Source organism: Perca fluviatilis, chromosome 12 (genome assembly GCF_010015445.1).
Source record: "Perca fluviatilis chromosome 12, GENO_Pfluv_1.0, whole genome shotgun sequence".
In the NCBI taxonomy this organism is placed as follows: Eukaryota; Metazoa; Chordata; class Actinopteri; order Perciformes; family Percidae; genus Perca; species Perca fluviatilis.
The window spans coordinates 17614876-17627918 of NC_053123.1; the positions used below are offsets into that span (position 1 = coordinate 17614876).

A 13043-nucleotide genomic window follows, 5' to 3' on the forward strand; every position below is an offset into this window, starting at 1 on the left:
GATATTAGAGCTCCTTAAATAGTGAACATTGTTAGAGATGTGTGAATAGGACAAGTTTCAGGCGAGGCAAACTGACAGATTTGATATACAAAGTAACACACAACTAAATCCAACTAAATAAAGTTAACATTCTTAGATGCAGTTAACAATTGTTACTTATGTTTGTTAACATACATTTTACACAGGAGTAAAATAGGCCTATGTCTTTATAATTAGTTGTAAAACACAAAAATCCATATTTCCATAAGTCTGTCAACAGTCTGTCAACCGTGACATTTTATGAAGGTGTTTTCCAGGTATCCAAGACTGCAAACCAACTAAAAAAACTACAGTAATAGCTCATTGGCTATTGGTCTGTTAGATGTTGTACAAGCTGCTGCTGTTACCACAGCTACAGTTGCTGTAGGCAGTGGTGGAATGTAACTAAGTACATTTACTCAAGTACTGTACTTAAGTACAAGTTTGAGGTACTTGTACTTCACTTGAGTCTTTTCTTTTCATGCCACTTTCTACTTCTACTTCACTACATTCCATTCCATAGAGAAATATTATACTCTTTACTCCACTACATTAATCTGACTGTTGTAGTTACTGGTTACTTTAAAAATAAAGCTTTTTGCACACAAAACACGTGTCATTTATAAAATATGATGTTTTATAATAAATTAAACTACCCAACAATATAACGTCCTACAAGTCCAGCTGAAATGATAAGAGATTAAACACAGAACTGTTTGGATAGTTTCCAGTCCGTAAAATGTGAGGATTTCTCTGCATTGAGTACTTTTACTTTTAATACTTTAAATAAATTTTCGTGATGATACTTACATACTTTTACTTAGTAACATTTTGTGTTTTTACAGTGGGGTATTAGTACTTTAAGCAGAATACTTCTTCCACCACTGGCTGTAGGCACATGTCCAGGTTTACATTTACAATGAATTTTGCAACTAAAAAAGTATTCCCTGTTTGAAATAGAGATCTTTGCAGATGTGTTACATCTTTGGTCTGCATGGTACTGTATTAAGCAGAACACTGCCAAACTGAATGACAATTACATATCAACACTGCTCGTTATTAGCATTATTTACTATGGTTACGACGGCAATCAATGCACAACAACAGACAAATAATGTAAAGGTTAAGGCCTGCAACTTAACCATAATTTATTTTTCAATGAATCTGCAGATTTTCCTCTCAGGTAATCAGTTAACTGTTTGTTCAATAAAATATCAGCAAACTTGAATAAAAATGGCCATTACAATTTCCTACAGCCCAAGGTGACGTCTTGTTTAGTCCGACAAAACTCAAAGATAAAAGCAAATCCTCACATTTTAAAAGCTGGAATCATCAAATGTATTTTTTTTTCTTTTTGCTAAATTCCTTGAACAATTAACTAGTTGCTGAATAATTATTAATTGATTAATCAATAAACCAAATGTTTCAGCTCTATAAAGAATACTGCAGTGTAACATTTATACTGCTCTATAGCTAAGATCTCATGTAACTGATTAGGTTTTTTTTCACTAAAACCCTCTAACATTCTTTTATAAAATGGGTGAACTTCCTCGTGTCTGCTTCAGGCAGTAGCAGAGGAGAGGGAAGAGGCTTAACTTAACCAGGAGTACAGGTGCTGAAAGCATGAATATCCCAATGAGAGAAAAGTCTACACCAAAAATAACAGCTACTTTCCAGTCGGCTGCCCCAAACCACAGCCAGTCCCTAAAGATAAATGTGCAATACCACAGTACCTTAAGGCTAGATTCTTACTGAGTGTCGTGCAACCGTAAATAAGTCTTCATTAGAAGTGAACCAGAGCATTCCTGCAGCAATGAGGGGGACACTGTGTGAGCATTCAAAGATCTAATTGCTGGAAACCAAACATCTGGGAATAAGGCCAGGTGAGCTGGCAAAGTAGCTAGCGGGGAACAGAAGAGCAGATGAAGTAGAACATGTCTGTGTCTTGTCTCAGACAGTGAGGATCCAGTTGTGTTCCAGTCACTGCAGAAGCACTGGGAACACTTAGCCTGCAAACCATTTTGTTATGAGACCAGGCAACACCAGCCATTCAACGGAATCAGCTTTCAGGATGTCATCATGTGCCTTAATAGTAGTTGGAAGGTATTGTTGAAAGCAAATCCACTGTTTACACAGGCTGTTCAAAGTCATTAGTGGTTTAAAAATATTCATATCGTGCACACCACTCGTGGAATTTTGAGACGTCATTAGCAAATTCCAGTTAGACTACTCTATATATAAAAAAAGTTGAATCTTATAAAAAGGTGTAAAGACACTACGGCCTGTTTTACCTTTGTAAAACCTCTTTGTTCGCTATTACTCAAATTTCACAACTTTTAAACAAATGAATGTAAACCAAATATAGGGAATAAATCAATTGCTTGTGTCCTCAGTTGGCACTCACAATCACTGTTTCATGTTACTAACGCTGAGCAACTCTCTGTAGTATCTTTATAAACCCTTCTGCTAATTCCCAGACAAATAAACATACCACTCCAGACACAAAAAGTGTGATCCCCCACAACCATATAATCAAGCTATATAAAAGTAGTGGCTTCAACATTGCAGTCTGCCTGACACCAGATAGATATAATTATAAAACAAAACCAGCTATGTTTAATGGTTAAGTTGTGAAACATACCACATTGTTTCCAAGGACTTCACTAGAGTGGAAACAATGGCTTGCCAAAGCAGATAGATGTAAACACTCCGCACACACACAGAAGAAGAAGCTTTCGATCTCCCTATTTATGATAGTTGAGGATGTTTGTCTTCTTTGTGTGAGTAGAAACAAAAGAGTTGGTTATAGGAGAGAATCTGTCATATACATTTGGCCCATATCAAATGTTAACTGTGGGTGTTTTAACAATGTACATAATGATATTAATTATTAATTATTTCCTGTGCCATACATGTTTAAAGGCCTATTATGATTACTGCTTTGTTTCCCTTTTTCATGTGCATTTATTTCCTCCTTTGTCTTTCTTGTCTAGTGAAAACTTAACTGAATGTACGCGCTTAGTTGATAAAATACTTGCATTTATTATGAATCAGTGTTTTTGATGTGTGTCTGTAAAATTATTGATACATACTAAAGCTTAGATCGGGCCAAAAAAAATCAAGCCCGACCCTAACCGAGCCCGTGCACGTTGTGTCCGAGTCCAGCCCAACACATTAACTGTAATTATGAGCCCGAGCCTGATTTAAACCCGACAATGTTTAGAAGGGGTATGCTTGGAGAAGTAACAAAAGAAGGCTGACTATCATTTTTTCTGCCATGGCAAGCCTGCTTCATGTCTCTGTTCATTGTCGAAGTCCCTAGCATAGCATAGCTTTCTCCCCACCCAATTAGGCTAATAAAGTATTGATTAAAAAAATCACAAATGCTTGATCAAGGGCCCGAGGATAGTGGCGGGAAAATATCTGGTCAAGTTTGGGCTCGGGCTCAGTCAGAGAATCTAAACTCTAATACATACATACAAGTAGTGTATTTACATTGACATTATTATTTCCTGTAATATGCTACCTGGACAATGCAACTTTTCAACCATCTGGAAGGCTTTTAGGCAATTCTCCTTCACATTCTATTGAAAATTAAATATTGTTTCATTAAAAAAGGGTATATGTGTAAATAAACAAACAATAAGTAACAATAATGTATATATTACATATTACAAACACATAGATGGTTTTAATAATTTTTTAAGGGTTTTGTTGACAATCGAAAGAATGTAGAATAACACCAGCCTTATCTTTTAACTTGAATTGTACCAAAAGTCATTAAAAACTGAACTGACAACAGACCCGTTTATCTCCCCTTACATGTCTTGTCCACTCTGTAAATCATTACTAAGTCTTGCAGTGGGTGGTCTTTCAGTTCCACTTCTCACTAACTACATAGTCAAAGGCTATTTGAAAAATGTACTGGACAAAAATAATATACTTGTCAGTGATACACAGAGACAGCTTACAAAGAATATAGCAAAATGGCCTTAATCTTAATCCTTTCTGTCCAGCCTGCCTCTCTAATCAGAGCTCCTTTCACACAGTGGGAAAGTCAATAACAGCATTCAATCAGTAAACAAATTCAGCTATTTTTAAAAAGGGCCTCTGCATTCATTTCAGTTGCTGATATTTGATTTATTCTAGTGTGTAACGCTTTAATTGTGTTAGACAAAAGACCATGTCAAAGACACAGAGGAAGTTGAGGAAGACCTGGAAAGTAATTTGAATCCTGCCTCACTGAGTGACAGACAGGGATTAATTTAATGAGATAATCACATTTGGAGTCACAGAAGGCAGTATAATGAAATATACAGTACATTATTTGTATTATCATTACCACTATTATTATTGTTGTCCTCTCCGGGAACCATCACATTTTTGTGGTAGAGAGGTTTGTGTGTCTCTATAAACCTGAAGGCTGTTATCTGGAACCTGGTGCTCCTGGTAGGGCCTCCCATGGCAAAGTTGTCTCAGGTGAGGGGCCAGACTAAGAATGGTTCAAAAAGCCTCATGAATCATCAAGGAAGAGGAGGAGTTACCCTGCCCGGAGGAAACACAGGGCCCCCGTCTGGAGTCCGTTTTGCCACGGAGCCCAGCTGGGCACAGCCCTAAGAAGCTGCATGGCACCTCCCTCTACATCCCATGGGCCCATCTGGTGGGGCTTACCTCTGCGCACACTCTCGGTTCTGGAATCTTACTCCTGGATAGGGGTTGGACTCTTTTCTTCTCCGAAGTTGCCCAGGTTGTATTCTTGCATTACCAGACCTGACTCCACAGCGCTGTGGAGTCTGGTCTGGCCCCTACACACATACACTCCTAGATAGGAGAAAAAAACAATCTGGGTTTTTTGCATTTCTTTAAACCAATCACAATTGTCTTGGGTGACGTTAAGCTCCGGTCACAGCGATGGTGGATCTGCAACATATTTTCGGGAAGGAACTTGTTTTGGTGGAACATTTGCACCCCGCAAAAGAAAACGCCACATACAATATTAAATTAATGGGATGATTGATTTTGTGATTGTATCGTCTGATCTGAGGTTGCATGTTTTGGACACTCGGGTGAAGCAAGGGGCGGAGCTACCAACCGATCACCATCTAGTGATGAATTGGGTCAGGGGGTGGGGAAAGACTGGACAGGGGGTGGGGAAAGACTGGACAGATCTGGTAAGCCCAAATTAGTAGTGTGGGTGAACTGGGAACTTCTGGAGGAAGCCCCTGTCAGATCTTCAAGTCACACCTTTTCCGGAGCTTTTCTTGCATCCCTGTGGAGGTTGGGGACATTGAAACCTGGTGGGCAATGTTCAAAGCTTCCATTGTTGAAGCTGCAGTGGGGAGCTGTGATCTCAGAGTCTTAGGTGTCTCAAGGGGCGGTATTCTTTGAACACCGGTGGTCAGGGAAGCCGTCCGACTGAAGAAATCCTACCGGGATGTGAATCCTGTAATACTTCGGAGGCAGTTGCAGGGCACCAACGGGCCCGAAGGGCTGCAGCCTCTGCCAAGAAAGAGGCAATAAAGCAGCGGGTGTGGGAGAAGTTCGGAGAAGACATGAAGAATGACTTTCAGTCGGTACTGAGGAGCTTCTGGAAAACCGTTCATCAACTCAGTAGGGGGAAACGGGGAACCATCCAAGCTTTGTACAGTAAGGATGAGACACTGTTGATCTCAACTGAGGAGGAACTCCTGAATCCAACTAACAAACACTCTATGGTAGAGGCAGAGCTGGAGGATGATGGAGGATCGTCGTCAATTTCCCTGGTGGAAGTCACTGAGGTAGTCAAACAACTCCACAGTGGCAAAGCCCCAGGATTGATGAGACCTGTACAAAAATTCTCAAAGCTTTGGGTGTGGAGGGGCTGTCTTGGATGACGTGCCTCTTCAACATTGCTTAAAGTCTGGGACAGTGCCTAAGGAATGGCAGACCGGGGTGGTGGATCCCCTGTTCAAAAAGGGGGACCAGAGAGTGTGTGCCAATTACAGGGGTAACACACTTCTCAGCCTCTCTGGTAAAGTCTACTCTAAGATACTGGAAAGGAGGGTTCAGTGGATAGTCGAACCTCAGATTGAAGAGGAACATTGCATATTCCGTCCTGGTCATGGAACAACGGATCAGCTCTTCACTCTCGCAAAAATCCTGGAAGGGGCCTGGCAGTAAGCCCATCCAGTCTACATGTGTTTTGTGGATCTGGAGAAGGCGTATGACCTGGTCCCTCGGGAGATAGTGTGGGAGGTGCTGCGAGAGTATGGGGTCCCTTCTCAGGGCTATCCAATCCCTGTCCAAAGTCAGACTCGTTCCAGGTGAGGGTTGGCCCCCGACCGAGCTGCGCTTTGTCACCAATACTGTTTGTGATATTCATGGACAGGATATCAAGGCATAGTCGTGGTGGAGAGAGGTTGTGGTTCAGTGGGCTGGGGATTTCATTGCTGCGTTTTGCAGATGATGTGGTCCTGATGGCATCATCGATCCGTGACCTTCAGAACTCACTGAATCGGTTTGCAGCAGAGTGTGAAGCGGCTGGGATGAGCATCAGCACCTCAAAATCTAAGGCCATGATTCAAAGCAGGAAACCAATGGAGTACCTATTGTGCCACCCCGGCCTGGGAACACCTCAGGATCCCCCAGTCAGAATTGGTTAATGTGGCTTGAGAAAGGGAAGTGTGGGGTCCCTGCTGCCCCTGGGACCCGACCCCAGGTAAGCAGATTATGATAGATGGATGGATGGACTATTATTGTTGTTGTCAACAGTATTATAAAAAAGTAATATACTTTAAAACTATTATTATGAATGTATGCAGTGTGTAAAAAACAAAAAGGAAAAGAAAAGAAAGCCTTTAATCCTCACAATATGTTTATTAATAACTTACATACCTCCACTGTACCCAAACTTAATCAAAAGTGGCATTAGGAATCATATTACAATATTATGTGGTGCTCCTTCTGAAGTCTCTTGTTATGTTTCCAAACCTCAGAATGTGCTACTGATTGTGTGAAGCCTAAACTAGGCACAGACCCTTCCACTTCTGTGATTCTCACTTAGGGAGCCTCCCAGTAGGAATGTGAGGTCTGATGTGACTTTATTATGACTATTATGTTGATCTTGGCACGCACCACACAAGATGCCCTACTAGCAAAGCTATAGCACAACTAAGGCCTTTGCTTTCAAATAGTCAGTACTGGGTCTATTAAGTGTGACCAAATGTTGCCAATGCAAGTGCTTTAGCAGCATAAAATACTGTGATTTGTTGATGATATGAAAACCTATGAGGGACTCACGTGTCATGTGGAAGATGCCGTCACAGGCGCTGATATGGGACAGGAAGGCATTTCCCAGGCCTTGTCCAGCATGAGCACCTTTCACCAGGCCAGCAATGTCAACAACATTAAGGAATGCTGGGATTTTGCTTCAACCCAGGAAGTAAAAGGAAAATATATCAGTAATTTAAGACTTTAAGCATTATCAATATTATTTTAACAAAAGCAGAAACCACTAAAAGGTTTCTGAAACTCTGCCAGATTAATCTATGATTTGTTGAGACTGTAGTTTGTGATGTTGTTGTATTGGACTGCATTGGAACAGTTTTGAACAGATTGCTATTCTTTTCAATATAATGGTATTTAAACACAAAAATAGCCAAATAAGTCTTAACACAGAGTGTACATCTTAAAAGATAAGGCTGGTGTTATTCTAGATGTTTTTATATTGTAAACAAACAAAAACAATAATATGTTAATCAATCTCTCAATACTTTCTGACTTTCCTACCATGTCTGTGAACCTCAGCTTCAAGCAAATTAGTTCCAGCTGAACACGTAAATCTTTAAAAACGGTTATTTTTTTTAAACTCAGTGCAGTCTTGTAGGGGACTATTTTCAGTCGTGCATTAATACACATTTGGTTTTCTAGAATTTACGGCAGAGCAACAATTTATGTGTAACGGACTCAAATTAAACTACAATGCCCATGTTCACAGGCAATTTTTGTTAGTAGGCTCAATTCGTTGTTGATTTAGTTTTTTTCAAGGGATTTTTAAAATAAAATAATCATGAGGAATATTGCTTGTATTTTATATTTTTATGGTCGCTGGTGTATTTATTTATTAATAGCAGTGGACTCTGTTCTGCATGTATTTAAGTTACAGTACAGAGCATATACAGCATAAGTAGGACAGAACTGAGTTCAAGCATGCTCGTGAGATTCCTACTGCTCTTTGAAAAGTAGGAGCGTAGTTCTTGTGACTAAAATTCATGCACTGAAATGCTCTGTGCTATTCAACATACCAATTCTTGTCATTCAAAAAGGGATATCTCGCTAGTACTTTTTCAGTATACCCCAGCAAATCTGAATTCAGCCTGCTTTAACAGCCTCTATAAATGTGTATGATAACCAGGTGTTAGAGGTTTGGATGCTTCAGCTTTTCCCTTAACAGAAAACCTTGGAGTAGAACAGCAATCATACATCATACAGAACTGGCAGCTACATGTCAATAACATTGTTATGTTTTCTCATACCTATTGCAAGAAGACCGTCAGCAACTACACATCTGAAGTGTGAAAAATACGTGAACGATGAGACCACATACCTGGGAGGTTTGTGGAATTGGCAGAGGAAATCATAGCGTTCATCTGGAATGGGCACTCTGCTTTCATTTGGGTCAATGGTGCAGAAGGGGAAATTTTCAGCTGCAGCCTGACTCTTTGTCAACACGTTGAAAAAGGTTGACTTCCTGAAAATAAAAACAGCAGTGAGGTCAATCCATCTAAAAGTGCTGCTGTGCAGAACCTAATGGTTCAATAGTATGAAACACTTCAGCAAATTATGCAAGAGTGGCTTTTTTATTTTCTGCACAAAAATGAAAAGGTAATTCTAATGGATTGAATATTTGAGCGCTTCAAAAATCAAAAATACTCTATGAAATACTTTGCCCAATTACAAGGTCAGATAATCCCATAATAGATCAATTGTACATGAAATCGAAGGGCAAATTACATTTCTGATAGAGCTCAGCTGTTGAACGGGATCAGCCAAACGCCGCCCCATGTTGTGATCACAGAGGGGTTTATTTTGTATGGCACAAGCAGATCAAGTGTACTTCAAAATCTACAGACAATGGCAAATGTCTAAGAGTAATAACGGCATGGCAGTTAACTATAATCCAGGACTTTCATTTTTATCCCCTCACTGGATGCTTCACATTGAAATGATTGTTTGTCAAGTCCTATAGGCATGAAATTGCACAAGATTGGTAAAGTGCATGCATTAATTCCTTATATAATGCTAAATTGTTTCTCTAACATACTTGAAGGCTATCTTGGGTCACCATGGGGGGAAATAGAAAGACAATCCATGGTAACACTACAACCATTATCAGGTGTAAAAACATTCTTAAATAATTGCAAAGCAAATTACTTACTTATACATTAGAGTGCAATATGCTGGTCAATGGATAAAGTGATGTGTATTTGAAGCCAGCCATTAGTGTGTTTTTCCACTGATGGGTGGTAGAAACTCCTTATAAGGAAGTGAGACATCCAGCATAGATGGCTGGGCCAAATATCAACCTAAAACTTTTGTCTGGGTTTACTATGAAGACTAGGAATGTTGCAGACAAAAATATACGTTGTGGAATACAATGAATACATGGAATACATGAGGATTGAGCAAACTCCAACTGCTGATTGATGAAGACTGAGAAGTGGATGCAATCTACAGGTAATAAATATTTGTCAATTCACAAGTATTGCTTTTTAATAATAAATCCAGGTAATCAATGTCTACTCAAAAGTTACAAACAAGCTAGGATATCTAGCTAGCTAAATCCAAATCAAGTGTAAACATTGGGGAGACTTAATGAAATTTTTCACTACACAACAATTTATTCACTGTGCAGTTATAAATGGTAGTCAATAATACATAGTTGTGGCCTAGTCAACAAGAGAAAAAGTAGATTGGCCGCATTCAGACAGCCTGTTGAGTTTTAAGAATGACTCAACTTAGTTAGGCCAAATACTGTGTGCATACTTTACCGTGTGTCCCAATAAGGGGTTAAATGGACTAAGACTAAACTTTTTCGTGTCTCTGAGCAGTAATAGAACATGTGCTGGTCTAAGTGTAGAAATAGCTGCAAGATTGGCTGAATCACACTCTCAAGTTTGAAGAAACCATGGGAGGGTTGACTAGTTGTACTTTGACACAAATGTGGTATGGCAGGCCACAACCTCAAGGAGTTTTAATTCTTATACCAGGGAAATAAATGTGGTTTTGCTAGGGTAAGAAATAAAAACACTGGACTCCAGAGAGTTGGATCTTTGTACAATATGCTCAAAATCTAGCAAAACAGCTAAGACACACTACATGTCAAGAAGCACAAACAAAATATAGAGTTTTTATTCTCCGTTATCAATATCCAATATCTGAATATATAATGAAATGAGTTCTGTGAAAATACTCTCAGCCTGTCAATGATTTATAGCAATATCTGTGGCCTCAAGTTCACTGATTCAGAGCAATAACTGGATGACGTCTCAACATCCTGGGCCTCTCTGTCCCTTTAAAACCTGCAGTTTTCAGCTCTAACAAATCTTTCTAGGCTACTTTGAAAAACAACAGTTCAGCTAAAAGTGACTCAAACATGTTTTAAGGAGCTGCACAATAAAAATGAGAACCTGTCAGCTGAGCAGAAGATAACCTAACACTGTGGCCCTTTCCTGTGGCTCAAAGGGGGCTGCAGGAAAGTAATGTTGGGTCTGCCCTGTGATTACGCTCTGTCACTGATGTTGCTGAAGGTGTTGGTAGATGCTGACAAGGTGGATTTGTCTGACCAGGTCTGACATGCAGACAGTGTGTCAGCCTCCTAAAACACATGGCCATGTAGTACAGATTCTTGACAAGTTGTCCACCTAAAAATCTTTCACAGACTGAGTAACTCTTTGACACAGAGGTTCATATTTCAAAGAATTGAAATATTCCTCAACTACCTAACATGTTTTCATTCTTCACATCTATTCATTGTCTTTGATTACATCGATTTATTGACCAACAATAATTTGAAAACACCTCAAATAGACTTACATAGTCCACATTTACTGTGTCTATGTCTTACGTAATTTGCCTTTAAGTTACTGTCTCTTTGATTTTACTGTTAGGTGCTCATTGTGAACTTTAGTTACATTTACACATCAAACACACCCTAGCCACTAACATTATATATATATATATATATATATATATATGCACCCTCCTCCCATAAAATAGCATCATTTGATATAGAAGAAAAAGACAAGATCTGGGACTTTGATTTACATCCTGCAATTTATTCTCATTTGATTTTTCAGCTTGCATGAAAGCCTCTTTCACTTCATTGGGCTGTAGAGTTTTAGGATAGCTACGTTATGTCACACATGCAAGACACCAAAGCATATCTCTATTATATCTAACTATTTTTGTAGTTGTAAAATATTTAAAAGAATGACATAAGATCAATGATAACAAATATAACAAGGATTTTTATTATTCTGTCCATGCTGAACTTTTTTTCAGTGCCATTCAAACTAATCTAAAACATGTTTTTTTCTGTAGATTACAATTTGATTAATCTTAAAATGTATCTCCTACATAATTATTGTCTTATTATTGTCACTGATTGTACCTGTGAGACCGGGAGCTGCTTCAAGCACAACCCGTTCTCACTCCCAACTCGTAAAATACAGACGCTTGCTCATTGTCTCTCTGCATGAGATACGATGCAATAAGCACCCCTCAGCGTGTGTATGGAACGCACCGGGCAGAGCAGCAGCTCCGCGGCGCGTGAAGATGACGTAGTAATAAGAGCGACGGTAGCGAGTAGTATGAAAGCACAGGACTTTCACCCCAGGGACCGAGGTTTGTGTCCAGTCTCCTGGACTGCTTTATTTTATAACCCCACCCACGATCTTTTCCTCAACCTAACGGTCGCGTTCTTGTACCGTGTGTCATGTAAACGTACCTTTTATAAGCCCACCCACGACCTTTTCCTAAACCTAACTATGTCAAAAGTGACGACAATAGTCCCGACCTAGCGCATTTAGATAAAGCGCGTTTAGATATGACGCTAAAGAAGCACCTGACCAAGCTTCCGTATTTTACGCAATGGGAGTGAGAATGTGTTGTCAAGCAACTACAGGCAAATAGCCATGTTGAAAAGTACTATTTCATGCAGGTGTAATAGCGTCTGACGGATGAAAGCAGAAAGTTGGGTTGCTTTGTACACGCAAGTGAATTTCATACAATTTCCTCAAAAATGTATTCCATGTGTTGTAGTCAATGTGCTGTTTCTGTTAAGATAAGATAGATTTTATTACCCCTAAGGAAATTTGTCTTGTCTTGGTGTTTAAAGAATTCAACACAACAGGGTACATACATACATACATACATATGTTGATATTAGAGTTGCATGATTTGTTGCAGCAGAGACTGGCCTGCAAGGTACCTCAGTGGTACTGTGAGTCCTGTGTCTGAGTGTTCACTTTGTGATGTGGGTCCTTACTTGACATGCAGGTTAGGTGAGCTGGAAAGACTAAATTACTTGACATATGAATGTGATGGTGACAGTATTTGACTGCATGTGATTGACCGGAGCGCTGTCTAGGATGTGCCCTGACCTTTGACCGGTGCATGAGTGATAAGTGGGTATTTAAAACCAATGGACAACCGGGTTTGTTTGCTTTGCTTTTCATTCATTCAAAGTTCTTCACCGCATTCATAGCAGTTTGGCAGGTTCATTCTTGCTTGCGGTCGTACAGTTTTATACAAATATAGATGGATCATGCCACATTCTAATCAATAACATATTAATTAAACTATTTTCTCTAATTAAAAGAAAACACAGCTGTGATAAAAAAAAAACACTTTCATAAATCCAATACAGGACACACACTCAAAGTATATATTGTAAAATGATTTAACTATTTTATTAAAACTATGATTTTTGACATACTCCAACTCTGAACTTGGAAGATGCAGGTTTACCCTCAATCATAACACTT

The 13043-nt window shown here is 39.3% G+C and overlaps 1 protein-coding gene across 1 annotated transcript in view; it reads right to left on the minus strand.

The window, feature by feature from the left end:
- LOC120569548 (obg-like ATPase 1) overlaps positions 1-13043 on the minus strand; it is a 48050-nt gene that overhangs the window by 33406 nt on the left and 1601 nt on the right. The window contains exons 3-4 of the mRNA XM_039817412.1: positions 8603-8746; positions 7297-7424 (exon numbers count right to left, since the gene is read on the minus strand). Coding sequence (XP_039673346.1) covers positions 7297-7424; positions 8603-8746 — 272 coding nt within the window. The remainder of the gene's footprint in view (positions 1-7296; positions 7425-8602; positions 8747-13043) is intronic.